Source organism: Sorghum bicolor, chromosome 10, assembly GCF_000003195.3.
Source record: "Sorghum bicolor cultivar BTx623 chromosome 10, Sorghum_bicolor_NCBIv3, whole genome shotgun sequence".
In the NCBI taxonomy this organism is placed as follows: Eukaryota; Viridiplantae; Streptophyta; class Magnoliopsida; order Poales; family Poaceae; genus Sorghum; species Sorghum bicolor.
Genome location: NC_012879.2, coordinates 54,888,416 through 54,909,356, shown reverse-complemented (window position 1 = coordinate 54,909,356; position 20,941 = coordinate 54,888,416). Strand labels below are relative to the sequence as shown.

General features: G+C 41.1%; 3 protein-coding genes across 3 annotated transcripts; 1 reads left to right on the top strand and 2 right to left on the bottom strand.

The window, feature by feature from the left end:
- Positions 1,486–3,833, top strand: LOC8058406 (probable sodium-coupled neutral amino acid transporter 6). Its single transcript, XM_002438695.2, has one exon. The coding sequence runs from the start codon at positions 1,939–1,941 to the stop codon at positions 3,391–3,393; it is 1,455 nt and encodes a 484-aa protein (XP_002438740.1). The 5' UTR covers positions 1,486–1,938; the 3' UTR covers positions 3,394–3,833.
- Positions 4,266–12,524, bottom strand: LOC8058405 (U3 small nucleolar RNA-associated protein 21 homolog). Its single transcript, XM_002437302.2, has 19 exons — positions 12,164–12,524; positions 11,792–11,819; positions 11,608–11,708; positions 11,119–11,322; positions 10,774–11,017; positions 10,057–10,232; positions 9,568–9,650; positions 9,412–9,484; positions 9,231–9,296; positions 9,105–9,147; positions 7,844–7,983; positions 7,516–7,728; positions 7,144–7,228; positions 6,766–7,060; positions 6,192–6,447; positions 5,826–6,039; positions 5,265–5,479; positions 4,988–5,143; positions 4,266–4,773 (listed from the first exon to the last, which is right to left on the bottom strand). The coding sequence occupies exons 1-18, from the start codon at positions 12,290–12,292 to the stop codon at positions 4,994–4,996; spliced, it is 2,715 nt and encodes a 904-aa protein (XP_002437347.1). The 5' UTR covers positions 12,293–12,524; the 3' UTR covers positions 4,266–4,773; positions 4,988–4,993.
- Positions 13,357–20,613, bottom strand: LOC8058404 (protein S-acyltransferase 24). Its single transcript, XM_002437301.2, has 13 exons — positions 20,166–20,613; positions 19,270–19,410; positions 18,885–18,997; positions 18,674–18,753; positions 18,405–18,568; positions 16,776–16,914; positions 16,603–16,702; positions 15,997–16,054; positions 15,757–15,834; positions 15,573–15,671; positions 15,185–15,263; positions 14,963–15,111; positions 13,357–14,448 (listed from the first exon to the last, which is right to left on the bottom strand). The coding sequence occupies exons 1-13, from the start codon at positions 20,457–20,459 to the stop codon at positions 14,020–14,022; spliced, it is 1,923 nt and encodes a 640-aa protein (XP_002437346.1). The 5' UTR covers positions 20,460–20,613; the 3' UTR covers positions 13,357–14,019.

Genomic DNA, 20,941 nt, shown 5'->3' with positions numbered 1-20,941 from the left:
CAAAACTTGTCATTGTAGACTTTAGACAGCCAGTGAGGTCCATATATATCAAATCAAAGCCTTATCTTTTATCTATTTGCCTTCATTATATTTGTATATGGACAATTACTGAGCCAATACCCACGTGACAACTAATTTTTATAGGAGATGTCTATTTCTGTTTAGAACGTGGGAATTTCAGACGCCGTGGTCATTTGAGTTCCACGCTAATATTTGCAAATATTTCTGAAATTTTTATAAGACAAGTTTTATCGGAGGGAGTAAATGAAAGATTATGTTTGAATTTATAAAACATAAATATAAAAAGCTTTCTTATCAAAAAGATTTGAGATGACTACACGTACCATTTCCACATCACAACTAGACATTGCCAGTGATCTATCACATGCTTTGTACTTGTAGAGTTGTAGCCAAACAAAACAAAAGCTAATTGATATTTTCTGTGCGAAGGAACTTCGAGCTGTACCAGGTCAAAGGAAGATATTTCAAGGAAGACTTGAAGGTTTCAACGTTCAAGGCAACCTAAGGCCTTGTTTAGTTGGCAAAAACTTTGGTTTTTGGCTACGGTAGTATTTTCGTTTTTATTTGACAAATATTATTTAATCATAGAGTAACTAGACTCAAAAGATTTATCTCACAAATTACAGGTAAACTGTGCAATTAGTTTTTATTTTTATCTATATTTAATGCTCCATGTATGCAACCAAAGATTCGATGTGACGGGGAATCTTGAAAATTTTTGCGAACTAAACAAGGCCTAAATAGTAGTACTCACTTTTGTTAACCGTACTCCAGTAAAAAAAATGTTCAAGTAAAACCCATAACATGGAAACAAAAAAAATAATCCAATTGGAGTTCAATTTATTTTCGAAAAGTTTATACGAAAATTACAAATATCAGGAGAAAGATATTTTTCTCACCGACAGGTGGGGCAGATGGTAGTAGGTGCCACCACTAGCCAGCAAATGGGTCCAGCTCCGACTTCAGATTGCCGGGTGCCGGCCAATCAGATCGAAGAGCTGTATCCGCACGTCGCGTACCCATGTGGCCCGACGCGTGGGCCCAACGCAGACAGCACTCACCAATAACTAGAGCGCCCTCTCACTGTCACTTGGCCCCGCTTCTGTCTGGACCCACACGTCATAAGTATCTACGGAGAACACGAGTGTCCCATGGTTGGTGTAGCCATCCGTACTTCGGAATTAACGTGAATTGACTGTGCTCTTTTGTTAAGGCCTTGTTTAGTTTCCAAAAACTTTTGCAAAATTTTCCAGATTCTCCGTCACATCGAATCTTTAGACACATGCATGGAGTATTAAATATAGACAAAAATAAAAACTAATTACATAGTTTGGTCGGAATTAACGAGACGAATCTTTTGAGCCTAGTTAGTCAATAATTAGACAATATTTGTCAAATACAAACAAAAATGCTACAGTACCTGTTTTGTAAAATTTTTTGAACTAAACAAGCCTAAGAGTACGGTACTCTTCATCCGAGAGAAGGAAGAACACGGAAGGAGTGGCAGAAGTAATTTTTTTTTTTTTACAAATAGTATCAGTAGTATGCAAGAGAGATAAAGCTCAGATCTCTCGCCACTGTTCAACGCCCCAATCCTCCCTCTCAGTCCACCCTTTGGTGCTTCCCAACTCCCAAGCCCCTTTGGTGCTCACCAAGATTCATCTTCTTCCACCGTTGTATCCCCAAATCTCCTCCGCAGGGAATATATTTTGTTGTTTTGATTTCCAACGCCCCTTTCTACAGCAAGCAATTTTGTGTTTTTTAGTCGTAGATTGGGCGCGAATTTCCTTCCATTCGTCGGAGATTCAGGCATTCGGATTTTATTCTTCGCGCAATTTGTTCCTGTATCCGGTCTTGCCAAGAATTTTCCACCCCCTCTTGGCTTCCTGATCCATCTTTGATGCGCCAAGAGGCGAGATGAACACGAATTACTCGGCGCTCCCATTGACCTCCCCCTCCATCGAGCTCCAGGCCAAATCTAACGCCTCCGCCAATGCCAACGTCAACGGCCACGCTAAGATCTCCAAGCAAGATTCGTTCTTGGGCGAGGTGGAGGACGGCGGCGGCGGGGCCGGTGAGCACGACGACCTGCCGCTCATCGGCGACGGGCCCGCCGGGCCGCCAGAGGGGTCCGGCGTGCCCGCCGCCGTGTTCAACCTCGCGACCTCCATCATCGGGGCCGGCATTATGGCGCTCCCGGCCACCATGAAGGTGCTTGGAGTCGCCGCTGGGCTCGTCTCGATCCTGGTCATGGGGGTCCTATCCGAGATCACCGTCGAGCTGCTCGTGAGGTTCTCGGCCTACTGCCGCGCGCTGTCGTACGGCGAGGTCGTGCACAGGGCGATGGGCCGGCCAGCGAGCGTCGTGGCGCAGATGTGCGTCATCATCAACAACGCAGGCGTCCTGGTGGTGTATCTGATTATCATCGGAGACGTGATGTCAGGGTCACTGAAGCACATCGGCGTCATGGATCAACTGATTGGCCATGGCGAGTGGGATAACCGGAAGCTGCTGATCTTGGTGGTTCTTGTCATCTTCCTTGCGCCATTGTGCGCGCTTGAGAAGATTGACTCACTGAGTTTATCATCTGCTGCGTCAGTTGCCCTTGCTGTTGTGTTTGTGGTTGTGTCCTGCATCATTGCTTTGATCAAGATCGCTGAGGGCAAGATCAGTATGCCGAGGATGGGGCCAGATTTCAGCTCGCGAGCAGCAATGCTAGACCTGCTCGTCGTGATACCCATCATGACTAATGCCTTCATCTGCCATTTCAATGTGCAGCCGATCTACAATGAACTCAAGGAGAAGACGCCACGGAACATGTACAAGGTTGGGAGGATCAGCACTGTGCTATGTGTAGTGGTGTATGCCCTGACTGCCCTCTCAGGGTATCTCTTGTTCGGTGAGGACACCGAGTCCGATGTGCTCACCAACTTCGACAAGGATCTCGGGATCAGATTCAGCTCTTTGCTCAACTACATTGTCAGGATTGGGTATGTCATCCACCTGGTCCTCGTCTTCCCAGTTGTCCACTTCTCGCTCAGGCAGACAGTGGACGCACTGATCTTTGGGGAGCTGGCGACCCCTAGCAGGAAGAAAACACTCACACTGACAGTGGTGCTTCTAGCGCTCATCTACCTTGGCTCAACAATGATACCGAACATCTGGATGGCCTTCAAGTTCACTGGAGCTACCACAGGGTTAGCGTTGGGTTTCATGTTCCCGGCTCTGGTGGCATTGAGGCTGGACAAGGAAGGGAGTCGCTTGGGACATGGGGAGAGGCTCCTGTCACTTGGGTTGCTGGGGCTATCAATAGTTGTTAGCGTCATCGGAGTCGTTGGAAATGTATACACCTTGAAGAGTAAGTCTGAATGATCTCTTGAAGATGGACAGGTTGGTAGCTAGGGTTAGAGGAAGCTTTACATCATGACGACACATGGTGTGTTGCAATGACAGGCAAACAGACCGTGTAAACATGGCGACTATACACTAGGTCAAAAATGATATTAAGAGAGCCTCAGGATCCTATATGCATTTTTACTTCAGAGGTTTAACACTGGACCATCCTCCAGGGAATTCTTTTTGTACTTCGGACCAGATTCTTCAATGTATCGATTTGATTGTGTATTTGTGTTCTTATTACATGAGGGCTCTAGAGTCACTTTTTGATCAGCAACAGAAAAAAGATCGGTTTTGATGTACTTTGAGAAGATTTGCTTCCCCAAGTCATTAAGTTAGGCTGTTTGGGGGCATACAATTCTTAACACAATTTTTATACGAAAATGCCTCCAGTGACACATTGTCTGCTGTGTTATGAAATTCAAGAAGTTTGCAACATTAAATTTTCATTTTCTGGATGCTGGTTCATACTTATGCACAGCTGATTATCAGCCTGAAGCTCTGAAAATTGTTCAGCATTTTTCATGACTGTATATTCTCATTAAACACCCCATATTTAGAAACGGGTGCATCTAAGTTGCAAACACTCTACACAGCACTTTCAAAATTATCAAAAACTGGAATATGTGAGGCTATGTATGAGGTCCACGCAAAAGTCAGGTACAAAGTCGATTAGATTTGTGACTTATTAGGGTAGAAAAATTCTGGTGCAACAAAGCTACACTGTTCACACCTCCTGCATCTCAAAATCTCAAACACGATCTGAGTTTGCTCTTGCCTTTTATATTGTTGCGCAAAATAACTGCTCTTGCCGGTGATTATTTTCACAGATTCTTGGGGGAGAAATCTACGTAGTGTTTCTAAAATATTTACAAACTTTGGTACACTTTGGATATTTTCACCTGGTATCCTCCGCAACATAAGACCAGCGCAGAAGCTAAGCTTGCTGAACATACAGACATGAATTTTGCTCAAATAGCAATGACAAAGCTTCGCGTTTCTTGCAACACGGTGTTTGATACATCAGTTTGTGACAAAAGGATGACAGAAATGTAAAACTACAAAAATGTTACATCATGAGATGGAGCTGTTTTTGGTAGCTATCAATGTTTACCAAGTGAACTCCTTGCAGCTTTACTGCAACATCAAAACTGTAAGCATAAAGTATATAGCCATGGCTGCTGCTGAACGATGCTCCAATATCTGTGCGGACAGCTTGGACTGCCATGCTTGAGAACAACCAAATCTGTTTTACTGCCGTCTCCAAAACTCAACTATACCCACTTGCTCAATCCAATGGCCACAATTTGTGCAGGTATTAGACACCAAGTATACCCTGGTATGTGGAGCTCTGGCCTATTTAGGGACAAACGAAAATAGATTAAATAAAGAAGCTCAATGAGACGACCAAAATGTCAATGGTAAGTTGAACTCTGAAAATATTCTATCTCCCAAAAAAAAAAATGCAGCATTACAATTTACATATGTTGTGAGAAAAAAGGAAGGTCAAAATTTAAGCAGTCAGTAAATGAAGCGAACTTGTTTCACAAAGCAAATGACAAGAAATCACCTGCTACTAAAATTGTGAGTTACTGAGGAATGTAACCATGCATCGTGCACCCTGAAAGATCTTATCAATCTTCTGCCAAACTAAGCTCTGGACCTCAAGAAGCTTCTTCACCTTATTCTGAAGCATCGAGTGCCGTCGTATTGTTTCACCATGTATCTGCTTCCCAGAAAAGATACAGATTTCTAAGTACAAACTTGATGGGTTAAGATGTTATGTACTTATCACATGCCTTTGAACATAATTTTAAACCAGTCGAAACAATGCACAGATTATATACCTTCAAAAACAATTTCAGAACAGCCTGGACAAACTCGAAGTTATTCCTCAAGGCAAGTTCACGAATGAAATAATCCAACAGCAATGAAATGGACTGAAGCTCAGGTCTTTGCTCCAGACCTTCAGACTCTTCATCATCTATTATTTGTAGCATTCGCAGTTCCATATCTAAAGATGATGGTGACAGGCCTTTTAGGTAGTCGGTAAAAGCTGAATCTGCAAAAAAGATCTGAGGTCAGTGCTTAAAATAACGAGAATCAGCCTCTAAAGGCAACATAGTGAGAATATATCTCCAGATATTTATCCTTCTTTCTGGTTGCATACGATGGTTAGAGTATTCAGATATATGGGATTGAACAATAACGACAGTATAGCAGCAACCTTTTATAGGATTAACATGCTAAGCCTTACAAGTGGTGTTATTAAGGAAAAATTACTTGAGTAAAGATGGATTGAACAATAATGACAGTATGGCAGCAACTTTTTATAGGATTAACAAGCTAAGCCTTACAAGTGTTACTAAGGAAAATTTACATGAGTAAAGATAATAGTAAATACTCACAGTTCTTTGTTTCACCACAAGATTGCAACAGCTGACTGAAATGAGAGGAGAGCTCAGACATCTTATGATTTGTATTTTTAGTGGTACTGATGTCTGTTTCTTTTGTGCTAGCAGGGGGCTCAAACAATATCTCCCCAGAAAGAGATGGAACTGAAGGCAAGAAGAAAGGTGCCTTCTCAGGTTTCTTAGGTGGCTCAATTGGTTTATTGCGAACCTAAAGACATAATACAAAGGTTAGGACTTTAATCTAGTTTTTCAACACAATAAAGCTCTTGTATATAAGATATAAGCAAGCAATATAGGCCACATAGTTCATAACTTTGCAATGTTGAAACCTGAAAGCTAGAACCAAGACAAGCATATTACCTTTATAATGTCAAGATTTGTCAAACTTTGCCATTGGCTCTTTGGAAGTAAGGATAGGGTGACTAGATTGGGTATTTGATGATCCATTATGACAAAAGGTTTAATACTGGACTTATATGACTCTCCTGATTTCTGAACTTGTTCTTCCTCGGATCTCTCTATAGATGAAACAGCTGGCAAACACACATTCCGTACATGTTTACCACTGCCATAATTTTCAGTATTTGTTGAGGCCGAGAATAAAGATTGATTAACCCTGTCAAATTTATAACACATGTCTGAGACCACAGATGAAAAAAAAAACTGGAAGAACACTATATATATCATGACCGCGTATAAAATTGCATGCTATGCCACACAACTCTAATTCGGTGCATATGTTGAAACAGAGTGTACTGGTAATACTATTCCGTTGGCTATAAGTGAGATGAATAATATATTTGTGGAAATTGCACCCGCTGGAAGGCCAACCTCATGATTTATTTTTTCTGAACTATATATAGCTACAAAATAAATTGAGATATGCATGGGTGGTATAATAGGCTGAGCATAGGGTGATGCAACAGAACTCTACCAGAGGTAGACACCATTTTGATCAACATGAGTGGTTGCCAACACATCCATATTAGGAGACATAGAGACAGATGTTATAGATACATCAACATGCATTGCATCTATCTGCCTTGCTAAACTGATGTCCCAAATCCTAAGAGTCCCATCCATGCTAGACGAGATGAGCCATTTTCCATCCTCACTGAAGCACAAATCAGTGATACGGTCTGTATGTCCTTCAAATCTACGAACCATTTTCATGGACACCGTATCAAACAATATAAGTACCATGTCACCTGCTATGGTAGCAAGAAGACCTGCCATAAATAGCAAATAATGGTTAGTTGTCTGAAAACTTCCTCATGGGAATACCAAATATGTTGAACACTAGTATTACTACCATTTGGCCGGTGAAATGCAATTTTAGTGACAGATTTACCAACATCCAATCTGGATTTCAGCTTGCAAGTTTTAAAATCCCATACCTGCAAGATACACAATTTTATAGTTAATATAATTGTGTCTGAAATTTCATTGAGACTTTTAAAGAAAAGTTTAAAAGTGAGTAAATTTGATTAAAAAAACAGGTGAATCATACACAACTATTCTTGATTGTAGGGTTAAAAGATTTTGAAAGATAATATGGAAATGCCAAGGAAACAATTCAACTGGTTGATAGGACAGAAAATGAAGAGCACAGTTCTCCGTAAACGTAATGTTCATGTCTGCTCACAACAAGAAGCACACTACAGCACAACAGAGAGGGTCATACCTTAATATCACCATGGTATCCAGCACTAATCAGAGAGCCATTTGTGGCATCGCAAGCTAACCCAACAACTTCACCATCATGTGCACATTGCATTGCCAACAAAGTGTCAATGTAACTACCACGACTAAACCCTGATTGAAGGTTAAATTTTTCGATCCAACCACCTTCAGTGCCCAAGATAGTAAAATTACCACATGCACTTATTACACAAGCCTGCCAGAAAAAGAAAATGATGCTTAAAAAAGAAAAAACACTTGAATTTTAGGAATCACATTTTCTAGTCTACAATGAAATTTCATAGATGCAAAACTTCAAAAACAAGCATTACCTTAATCGGTGTCACAGTGCTTGCCGATGGTGTCAAAACATGTTCACCGATAACAAAGTTCTGAAGACGCCATACATATGCCTGCGGAGTATCCATGTGGCATGTGACAACATTACACCAGTCACGTGCACGTATCTCAGCTGAAAAAGAGAGTGCAGTCTAAAGGTTAGATTCGCATAGCAGAGTATATAAACAGAAGATATGCCGATCTGTGAAATATCTTACAGGTCAAAGATGTATAAATAACATCTCACAAAATTTAATCCGTTAGGTGATAGCAGTGCAGTGCTGTGCCATTGGTTGTGGCATTTATTGTAGATAATCACCACATTTAGTAAGTTTGTTGCATACCAAGTAAGCAAATGGCTAAGAGCACACGTGAAATGATTTCTCGGGTAGCATTTGCAATGTCATGAGAGCTAGGCAACATGTCTGCCATTGCCATGTCTGGTATCTTACAAACAAGATGATGGATGATACTAGAAGGCCCATACTGGATAGCATCAGAAGTCACTTCAACCAATCTTTGTTAAACTGAAGTTCTAACACTGAGATTGTTCGTTCCTATGATATGCCAGCCTAAGGTGCTTCCTAGTTTAAGTTTACCCCTACTTCTGCAAATTATATTTCAGCTACTGCTCTCCTCCCACCCCTTCCCAAAATATCCACATTTTGGTAACAGTATATATCATATAATGAGATGAAGATCATGCAGTTTGTAGGATGAAATATAACTTTACAACCAATTATTTAGACAACAGTAACACTTTTCGACACAAAAATATATCTTAAACCTCTTGCTTTTATATGCTCCAAAAAAAAAACTTGCTATGCAAAGCAGCAGAATTTGTATGATAAGTGTGGATTCTATATCCAGGGGTTATGGCGCTGCCATCGGCAAATTCAGCATTTTGCAATCTTCCAAAATTTCATAAAAGAATCATGTATCCAGGACACGATGTTAAGACAACCTGCAAAAAACTAATTTCAAATTCACATGAGGTGTGGCATTGCTGATCATGTGCTAATATTGTTCCACTTGTCTTTTCTGAATCTTGATATCAAAGGTGAAATCTGAAGTGAATTTCTGCAGGTTCTATGTACATGATATATTTATGTAATCTTTTAAACAATCCAACATGTTGGAATGATCCTATTTTCACTATTGGCACGCCGGCTCCCCTGGATATCAGTAAATTTTCTTAACAATATAAGCACAGTATTAAGAAATTTTGCAACTTGCAAGAAACCAAAATAGTACCGCAGTCAAATGTAACAACTGGTTTTAGCTTGATCTCTTCCTCCTGCAGGAAAAAGAGGAACTTTTCAACACCCAAACCTGGGGAGGGGGATTGAACACAATAAATGAATAAACCCAGATTTGCACCTTTACTCTTAGCCTTTTTGCTCTTTTGGCCACATGCCGCTGAGAAAGCTCTCTACTTTGTTGATCCTGTTAAGAAAAGTTACTTCACGAGAATCAAAACAGAATGAAAATATCAAAGCAGCCTGGTATTTGAGACGTTCTTATAAAAACACTATTACAAAGTTATGGTGCAATCAGTTACCTGGATAACTGAGAAAAGACGAAATGCACGATCTTGACCAGCAGATAATATGCATTTTCCATTCCCATAGAATCTAAGAACAAAAGTAGGTTGACTCAGCAAAAGCACAACTGACAGGAAGCAAAAGACAGGACACAAAATGGAGGGAAGCTGCACCTTATGCACCTAGGTGGAGCACTGTGACCACTTCGAAATCGTAACAGACGAGCATCTCCATCATTACTATCGAATATCCACATCTGGTAGAGCATATTAGATTAGGACCTCAAAGTTAAATGAGGCAATTAACAGGTAAACATTGTTAAGGGAATGGTAAGTTTGGTCCCGGCTATTTTATTAGCTGCACTTATTAGCAGGCTATCAAGCCGGATGCAAATTTCCACAAAGAAAATTCATGTTGCCCCCACCCCAATTAAAATATGTAAGGCGAGATAGGCTAACATTGAAATATTGCAAACATACAACTATACAAGAAAATACTACTCAATGTGAGGCATAATGGCCTGAATCATTATGAAGATAAAGCGTGCAAAGTTTTGCAACTTCCAAGTGATTGGACAGCTGGTGAAGCTAGGTAAGTACACAGTGCATGCAGTTTTCTACTATAACAGCAACTGAGAAGTGAAATGAAAAACAGGCACTAACTTTGATTGAATTATCAGCAGCTGAACTCATCAGAATAGGTTCGTTCGCAAAAAAGTGAAGTGAAACTATAGAACCATCATGGGCCTCCCTAATCACAGAATGCAGCCGTTTCTTCTCAAGATTCCATATGCTGATAACGCCTGAAGAACCTCCAGATGCCAGAAGGGGTTGCCCATCTGGAAAAAGGTAAATTTGGGAAAGACCGCTTTAGCTAGTCTGAGATACAAAAGTGGTATAACATTACAATAGTGCAACTTTATTTACCAAAATGGAAAGTCAAAGGCATCATTACCAAAAAGAAAAATAAAACATTGATGCCAGTAAAGTATCTGGCTATCTGCCCAGCTATAAGAAAATCCAGATGTGTTTCCATAATAACCCAAATGTGGGTTGTGGGCTCTATAATTTTACAAAATTTTAGTGTCAATAAAGCAGTAAAAGTTGATTCAAACTAGGGAAGACTCTTCAACACAGCTTTTATCCTTAAAATCTTGTTCAAGCTCCAAGCAGTCAAAGAACAAAATAATCAAAATGATAATTAGTAGGTACACTGACTAAGTTGGATCTCAGGTATTAACAAACTGGGTGCACTAAACTAAAATTTTGATACGGAACCATTTTAGGGCTTGAGACAAGCATATACAATGTAGTTGAGTAAACACTAATTAAAATTCCATTATCTATTTTTTTTCATTTTACAATATATTATTACATCACCTGTTCGAAATGACAGTGCAGTCACAGCACCACGAATCTGATGGTTGAAAGACATCAATTCTTCATCATATCTTACATTATGAACATGAACTGATCCATCAGAACATCCAACAGCAACTACATCCAGGGCAGGCGAAGAGACACAACACCGAACCGGCGAGTTCCAACCATTGAAATCATACAATTTCTTTTTTGTGCTGATATTCCACAGCTGCAAGGGGCCTTCTTCACTACCAACAATTACCTGATGCAGAAACAGACTTGTTAACAGAAAAGAAACAGAATGCAGATGAGGTTTGGAATGAATACTATTTCTGAAGCAAAACTTCAGATAGCTTCAAGCACCTTATTTAGGTAAGTATCAGGATGCATGATACATGTTGGGGTGAACTTGTCTCCCAATGATATGCTTCCAACTGGTTCAGTGTTTGGTTCTGCTCCTCTGAAGGCCCACATGAATACATTACCTTTAGCATCTGCACTTAGAACATATTCTCCAAACAGGTATAGCATGTTGACCTTTTCTTCATGTCTACTCCAAGTAGCCACCTGATTGAAAAAGAATGTGGGAAACATACATTTAAGGTTTGTCCATGTAGCAGTTGATGGGTATATATGGTGAGGTATGGATCTCCCTTTGCAAGCTCATAGATGATCAGCATTATACCAAAGTCATAATTTCACATAATAATAGCACATCTTGAATACTTTATAATAATATAATAATAAAAATGAACAAGGCTTCTAGTAAAGAATGATTTTGGACAGCCAAGGGAGCAATATGTTGGACAGATAACGAAAGTTTAGGCAATGGTAGCACAGCAATTTCCGTACCTGATCAGTCCTTTTGAAAACTGCAATATCACTTCCGTAAGCAGCAAATGTATAATCCTTGTAGCATGCAATAGCACGGATCTTCTTGGGCAGTTGGGGGCCTTTGATAACATACGAAACTCATAAACGACAAGAAAAAACAGGAAGATTAAAAAGAATACATGAACTGAAATAACAGGCTTACCAGAAAGAACCAAATTCAGCTTAGCACACTGCAGAACAAAAGGGAAAAAAGCAAAATGAGCATCGCAAGCTTCTAGAATGAAATTCGGTTGCAAAGGAGGCATGTAATAGGAACTACAGAGCAGAGTAAGGCTCAAATGACAGTCACGCAGCTCGGTTGACTACATTTATCCCCTACTAGGAGCAACCAGTAAATAAACTCTGAGCTCCGCACCAGCTCAAAAACAGATTCTAGTGATTTACTACATTCACTTGCTCTCACTTTTCACGATACTGAATTCCAGCAGAGCAAACCACGCCACCTCGACGCACGAATCCTTGTCGATTTTTTAACGGCAGAACAGACGGGACGAGCTGTAGGCTGGCGACTTACGTTATAGACTTGGAAGGCCTTGCCGACGCTGACAGTGACGAAGGTCTCGGTGCCGAGGCGCTGCACGGAGAAGGGCACGCCGCCCGCCGTGATGTAGCCGATTGCACGGAACGGCTCGAAGATCCCCATCCCCTCTCCCTCTCCTCTCCGGTCGTGGAGCCCCCCTCCTCCTCCGGCGGCGACTGCAGCCACTCCTGTCGCCGCCGCTTTTTCTAGGGTTTTGCAACGCAGGAGAGGAGGCGGGCGCGCCGGCGGCGAGGGTTTTAGAGTGGGTTTGGGAGGCAGAGCGGCGGCGGGAGGCGGGGAACGGGGGTCGGGGGTTTTCCGGGTAGGTCAGTTTGGTTGGGCGTGTGAGGTGGGTTGGGTTGCGCGAGGCAGCTGCTGAACCGGGTCGGGCCGAGCCCAAACATGTTTCTTCTCCCACCCCCTTCTTTTTTTGAAATGTTTGTCTTTTCTCTCTTTTTTTTCCTCCGACACTTTATACCTCGTTATTACATTTCTATAATCGGTTATTAAAAGTCTTCACTCCATTCGATTCGATTTTTCACCACTACGTAAACTTACATGTCTTTACTTCATTCGATTCGATTTTTCACTTATACGTTCTAGGCCTTGTTTAGTTCCGAAAAATTTCGAATTTCGGTACTGTAGCATTTTTGTTTTTATTTGACAAATATTATCCAATCATAGACTAACTGGGCTCAAAAGATTCATCTCGTAATTTACAGGCAAACTGTATAATTAGTTTTTGTTTTCATCTATATTTAGTGCTTCATGCATGTGCCGCAAGATTCGATGTGACGAGGAATTTTAAAACTTTTTGAATTTCGGTGGAAACTAAACAAGGCCCTAATCGGTTTTCAAATGAAAGCAAGTACAATTTTTCACCACTAAATCCACAGAGTAACACTGTCTATAAAATGGGTAAATGACGCTGTGTACTTGTTTCACTAGGCGCATTCACAGGCGTTGACCGAATATAATCGATGCACAGCAATTTATAAACAGCACTAAACTATCAATGTATGAACATCAAGGTTGATTAGAAATTTATAGAAACGAGCGAATGCCAGGTGAAGAGTAAGTGAATAACAATAGCTTTGAAAAAGTTACAGCAATAATGAGGGTGCCTTTTGTACCAAGAAATTTTGATGTAAACTAGAGCCTAGAATAGAACTCACGCGAGAAGTGACTAGTCATGCCACAGTAACATGGCAAAGTACAGCTATTTACCATACAACTTCCATCAATCTTTCTGTCAGTATAAACATGTTTCGTGACAACAATATCCTAAACTCTGAAGCACTCACACAATCGTGCACCACCAGTACCAATAACCAGACTAACTGTAACTGGGGTACCCATACCGAAAAACTGAAAATTCTTTCCGTGGTTCATAACAATAACCCGACCCAAAAATGAATGGAAAGTAGGAAAACAGCTAGCACTGCACTGAGCTTACTGATCAATTTACAATTCTCAATTTACAGTTACCTTTTCCAAACTCGTATGGGGGTACCACCGAATCTGATGTACACAACAATTATAAAGACATCTCATGGTAGTGCATCTGCCATAAGCCCATAACTTGTTACCTTTTCTGCACAAGCTCTCTGGTGTTTCCTGACTGCAGATCATCTGGTATTCTTACCTTCAACTTCTCTGAGTTCACCGCAAAACTACAACACTAGATATACCTGAGAGTATTCCTGAGCTAATGGCCCAACAATGTTAACCCTGCCCAACCAAAGCTACATGGTGAACCATGTCAAGGGCACGTATAACAGAAGATGGAGCCGGAGCAGTGAACAAATCCAATCTACAGCAAAACAAACACATGATCTCCAAATGATGGATCACAATGGGATAAGAGACCGAACATACTGCCGGGACGCACTGTTTCGCCCAAGGCCCAATCCTAGGCCCAACGGTGTCCTATCAGTCTTCTTACTGTGATCACAACACTGAGATGAACCCACTTGGCTATGAGGTTTTGAGTTTGCTTGTGAATCAGCGCAACTATGGTCGGTGCCATTAGCATGATGTAAATGATTGTCACCATTCTGTGAAACTGCACTTGTCATCTGTATCATTCCCATTTCCTCATCAGTGTGCAATGCCTGGTCTAGCCGTTCAGTGTCCTCATTGTATCCATTGAACAAGAAGTCAGAGCAGTTTTTGCGAATCCCATGATCATATGGGTTCCTGAATCTGCCACCTGGGCCTCTGAGATATGCATATCTCATGGAATTTGCCATCTCATTTGTTGTAATGTTCCTTGCAATCTGCAAGTGAGATGGAAGCAAGGCATGAGCACAGTACAAACAGTAGGAGTAGATGCAGGTACGCCTTTCATGTATAATTGATGGAATGGATAGCTATATGGAACGCAACTTCCTACAGAGAAAGCAAACTGGATTCCTAACCTTCTTACTTCATAATGAATCCGAAATTACATAGCAGTTTTATTCTTGACATTCTAGAGTTCGAAACCACGATCAGTACTAGATGTTAGTGTATACTATCAGAAGCCATACACTTATGAATCATGAAAAGGCTGAAAATGGCATAAACGATACAACAAATCCAACAAGGCTTCAAAGATTTCGATGGTAAACACAAATGGCTGCAGCCCCTGCAGTATCAGTTTTCTTACAAGTTCATGGTGTCTAATCAAAGTTGATGTTCCAGTTAGTGATCAAATATTTACAGTTTTGCAAACAATATAAAATCACTACATAAAAGCTAACCAAGTTTCTCTGGCAAAAGAAATATAAATTCAAAAAAAAAAAACTTTACCTGTGATGCTTGAACAACTGTAAGCACTGCAACACCAAAGAAAAGGAAACAATCCAGTGCGAGAAATGAAACCACCCCAGGATGCTGGAACGCAGAATAATGAATCCAAGCACCAAAGGATGATGGAGAATCTGGATCCCTTACAATTCCTGCAACAAAAACAGCAATGAAGCAACAAGAACTTCCAATGTAATAATTAGGATAAAGGACTCAAAGCATTACTTATAATGGCAGCAGAGCCGGTAATGATCATTGCAAAAACTTCTAGAGTGAGGAACATGAAGAATTCCCATTTGTTCTTCTGCAGTTAAGTTCACAAATAGATCAGATGAAAGAACACACTGGCATTGAAAAAACAATGTTTTTTTTAAAAAGAAGACCAGAATTCTCTTTCTAATGTTACAGGTAGTAATTCAGTAAGATTCAGAGAGAGAGAGAGAGAGACTACCATGATTTTTATGTCAACTTTTATCAAATTTCATTGTTGATTATAAGTTGGTGTCAAGCTTTCGGGATTTGTTGCTTGAGTATCTTAACTCAAATACAATTGAGAAGGCAGATACATTAAATCACAACTACGCAAATACAAAATCACAACAGAAACATGTACCTTTCCTATGCAATTAGATACCCAAGGGCAGTGGTGGTCAAACTGCTCCACACAACGATCACATGTAGAACAATGTTTTGAACGAACAGGTCTGACTATCTGTAATGAAGATGTTAGGAACTCTGATCCATGAGAATAACAATCAAGGAAAGAGACAACTGAATTGATCAATCGAGTGACTTACTTTGCAGGTTATACAAAGTTGTGACCAGTTGCCAGAAAGAAGTGCAGGATTTTCTAACTCCATCTTCAGCAACGGTTCCTGAAGGAAAAACGTTCATGATTTAGACAGCAAAATTTGGATTATGTTTTGACTTTTGAAGTCTGGAAATGCATCAAGCTAAAAGAACCAAAGTTCAATCAGAAGATAAAATTACATGCACGAAACTACATTAATTAATGTGTACTTATATTTTAAACTTACATCGTCCCTTTGATTTTGTGAGCCCCTTGTATTTATGTTGATGTAACCTGGATCTTTCCTGCATAAAGCAATATAGTCAATGTCATGATGGTGTTGAATGATAAAGGCTGCCTATATATCTATATCTTGTGCATGATATGAAAGTAGTAGGATAATCATACAACAAAATCAATAGATATTTGGGTTTAAGATATATCACACAAAGTTTTAATTTTCCATGCTCCACAAGGTCCATAAACTGAGAGAGTGTGACCACATAAAAAAACAGAGACCCACAATATTATCAAGAAGTAATAAGTACTTCCTCCGATCGGAAATATAAAGTCCATCTAGGTTTGTCCTAAGTAAAAAAAAAAAGTTTGACTAGTAATATCTACACAAAATGAAAAAGAGGTTTATCCAAGTATTTTACATAATGAATCTAGAATTGTCAATGTACATGATATTTTAGATATTGGTGTGGTCAAAGTTAAAATAGTTTGACTTAGGAAAAACCTAGATCAATTTACATTTCTGATCAGAGGAAGTAGTAACCGGTGATCAATGCCCTCAGGTCTGGTTTGACCTTCTTATAACTATCAACAGAATGCAAATGTTTAGAACTACCTGCTACATTTATAGAACATGACCAAGCCAGCTGTTGCAAGAAAAACTCCTGACCATGCGAACATCCCAAATGGTGCTGTCATAGTTGTGGCATATTGTCCTGAAGAGACCAGCAATAACATATTACAGAAGATCAAGATAGTGAAAAAACATAAAGATGCTACTAAATTTACCTGATATAACAGAGTGCATGTAAATAATAAGCATGCCAATAATGGTGCACCAAAGAAGAGGAGCAAGCCCTAATTTTGACAATTTCCCAAATCTGGTGTTTGCACCACATCCTCTGTCGTGTACCCTCCTAGCATTGTCCTGAAAGTATTGGTAATACAAATAAACAAATGAAAGGACATTGCAGCTCATGGTCAATATGATCACTCTTATCCAGCTTAAGTGGTAAATACTCCCTCCGTCCACTTATGATCATCATAAAATATCGTTTCACCAAGAGCAAGGAGAGGATTAAAGTCCCATAAGTCCCATTAACTCCAGTCTTGTTCAAGGCACAAAAACGCTTCGTATCTCCCTTCCTCGTCACTCGCCTGCCCAGCTGTTCGCGCCGCACGCGCGCTGCGTCCTTCTGCTCAAGCCATGCGAGAAGGAATTTGGTCACACCATTCTCCTCCCCAATTTCTTCTCTTGTCCAAAATTTTGGAGGCAAATCAACGTGAAAATTTGGAGGCAAGGGCGCAAGGCCCTTTGTTTCCAGCCAAGCGCCATTCTCCTCCCCAATTTCAATTTTTTTCTGTGGCTATCAATGGCTCTATATAAGCCACCCATCTCAGTCCTAAGGGGCCTTCTTCTCATCAGCTTCATCGTCACTGGAGTCAGGTGCCCAGTTTACTCCGCGCAAGCGACCTTCCTCCATGGCTGATGGCCTCTCGCACGGTGGTTGAAGGCGTTGATGGGAGCTGTTTTTTTTTTTTTTTGCTAGAACACGAGTAGTACTAGATGAGTCCTGCACAGATCATGCAGGATTTTTATCCTCATCTGCAAGTGAATGTTGGAGTGAGATGACATGAGCGTATTAACTTCTGGGCAGCTGCATGTTGGCGTTTGAGAAACGAAGTGAACGTTGCCGCTCATACTGAGGAAGATCGGCGCCAAAGCCTTTTAACAATGATCAAACCAGGACACTTTTCCAAGGCAAATATGATGATGAAAAGCGGACGGAGGGAGTAGAAGGTAACCATTTAACCATTTACAACATTAGAAAGGTGCCAAGTCAAACTAAACCAAATCATTTTTCCTCCTTGGTTACCTCTGTTTCAGTATTTTAACACATAGTTCTTACTTCAAAATTCAGAGGAAAATTACCACTAAACAGATTAGACAGCATGTTATCATGCTCCTAATCGGTTAACAATAATTTACAGGGAAACAGGCATACAAAGTTGCAAACATACAACGATCCAAACAATTAATCCTTAACAGTAACATGTCTGTATATTAGCAATCTATGTGCCACAATCAAAACTTAAAAATAGAGCACCCTAAACAACAATCATTAGCAGCTAGTAGTCTAGTGTTATATTACCATTTTTATTTCATTACTTTATTGCTCTTTTAGTAGTTCATGTGCCTCATGTCAGATTTCATCTAAAGCCTACCCCAACTTGCTTAAGACAAAATGTTTTGTGGTTATAACACGTCTGCATGCAAAACCATAGTAAGGAACTTGCTGCCATAATACCTAGCAGATGGTAATGTTAGGACATTGGGACTTTTGACTCTTATGATGCTGCAGAAACAGGACTTCAAGTATATTACGAAATATAAATGGCATGGTTAATTTTACTCACGAGGAAAAATGCAACTTGCCGATGATTCTTATCGGCAGCAAGCTGTGCTGGAGTTAAGCCAGTTTTGTCTTTCACCATCAAATCATCCTTTTTGCCAACCTGAACTAAGACAGTGCATGCCTCAAGGTTCCCCCGAATAGCAGCCCAATGTAAAGGAGTACAACCTAAGAGTAGCATTTGCAGTTAAAAGGGACAGCAACCAAATAAGCTGATATAGTTACCAAAGGAATGATCATAATAATATAGGCATGATATAAATTTACACATGCCTTCTTTGTCTTGCCGTCCCCTATAAGCATCCAAAAACAAAAGAAGCCGTATGGAGTCTGCAAATCCCTTATAAGCAGCCCTAGAAGGTAATATGTAAAAACAGAGAGAGAAATAAGCAGCAAAATGTTAAAATTCAGCAGGGCAGTATGTTACAAAGTGCACAAGCAGGAATTACGAGGCAAATTAGAAACATATAACACAAGTACAAACCAGTGTAAAGGGCTCCTTCCATCATTATCAGGGATATCTGGATCAGCATTCCATTTCGCAACAATGTGGTAAATGAATGCAGTCTGACCATACTGTGCTGCAACATGTGTCGCCTGAACACAGAAGTATATGAACTTAAAGAGCTGCGAGAAATTCTCTGCATAATCAACTTCAGTGATTCTTTTTTCCCCTAATGCGGAACAATCACATGACCAAAGTATGTTTTTAGTCTACTATTAACCTCTGACCTGGTAATTGGTCAGCTGGCAGATATACATCCAAAAAATGCTTTAGTTGGCTACCGGCGGCGATAGGCAGCTAAAAGTGGAGATCGACACAACAAGGACCAAAGAGGCAAAGACACAGCAGGGAAGAGGATACAGACCTGATACCCATATAAATCAGCAGCATCCACCTTAGCTCCTTCTTTCAGAAGTAGTTCAGCAACTTGAATATGACCACGTACAGCACTCCAGTGAAGTGCTGTTTGTCCAGTGTGATCCACAGCATTTATGTCTGCTCCATGCTATTCAAATACAAGCACAAAATCATCACCAAAGGGAACCGAGGAAATTCAATCAACAACAGTCATCAACCAAAAGTAGTTAATATGCCTTTCAACCACAACCACGTGATCAGAATAACAAAGTGCTATCTACTATGACATGAAGATACAAAATAAACCGCATCATCACAATATGGGTATTGCGTGAGATCATGCATCCATGCAATAAAAGGCATATCATGAGTAGTAATCATCTTGGTCTAGACTATATCCTAAGCATACTATTGACACATTTGATATAAATTGAAATGGTTGAAGGCATAAATAGAAGTAGCTAGTTGACACCGCAAAGCCATCTGCATTCTTCCTGAACTGTCCTGTTGCAACTGTCAGCAAGTAAACTTGATCCAGATGTACTAACAACCTTCACCCATCCAAATCCCTCCAGATAAACCAGCTCTGAAATTCCAAACCCATCAGCATGGTAAAGCATTCAGCTCGCAGCAGCACACCTACAAACAAGGATGCCTCGGCCATAGAAACTGACCGGAATGATGACCACCGAATGTGCATAGCTCCTTCACGCAATTACACAAACAGCCCACGGTTCTGGCACACAAAATTCCAGCTCAGAAAGTTCATTGCATCGCAATTCAGCCTTCTGGAACGTACCCTAAATCCCCCAATAGCAACGCAAAGCGAACGACTATACATATAAATAAAAGGCCATATTGCGAGGCGCTGGAGGGGGCGTGGGAGCGGGGGCAGAGGGCAACCTCGAGGATGTACTGCGCGGCGGCGACGCGGTTGTTGAGCGCGGCCCACTGGAGCGCGTGGTAGCCCCCGCCGTCGGGCTCGGTGACCGGGCGGCCCTCCCCCTCCACCAGCCGCTGCAGCTTCTCCAGATCGCCGTACGCCGCCGCGGTGTACACGTCGTTTTTCAGCGACTCGTCCTCCGCCGGCGCCCCCGCGCCCTCCGCGGCGGAAGGGGCCGCGGCCGCGGCCGCGGCCGCGACGAGGGAGGTCGAGGAGGTGGTGGTGTCCTCGAGCACCTCGATCTCCGACGCCATGGGTTCGGTGGGATCGGGACGGGGTCCGGGGAGGCGGCGAGGGGGGGAAGGGAGGAGAAGGGGTCCGAGTGTTTGACTGGGCGCTGGGCGTTCGTTGATTTTGCGTAGCGTTTGTCCCTGTCCCTGGTGACTCGTGAGGTGCGTGGCCGGAGCCGGAGGCGGAGAACGAGAGGGAAGGTTGGGCCGAAATGGGATGTCGGATTTTGCATGTCAGGACCCCGGATTTTTCTCGTTTCAAAATTTCGGCCTCTCAGAACTTGAGGATTTAAGTGCACGGAAAAAGTCTACTTTACGTCTCTCAACTTTCACGAAAATCTGATTTTCGTCCCTAAACTTTAAAACTGGACAAAATACACCCCTCAACTTTTAAACTGTGCACATTACATCCTTGACCTGGTTTTGAAAGCGGTTTTACCTTTTTTCTTTTTATTTATTTTGGCTGAATTTTTTGAAAAATCACAGTAAATCACATAAAAATCATA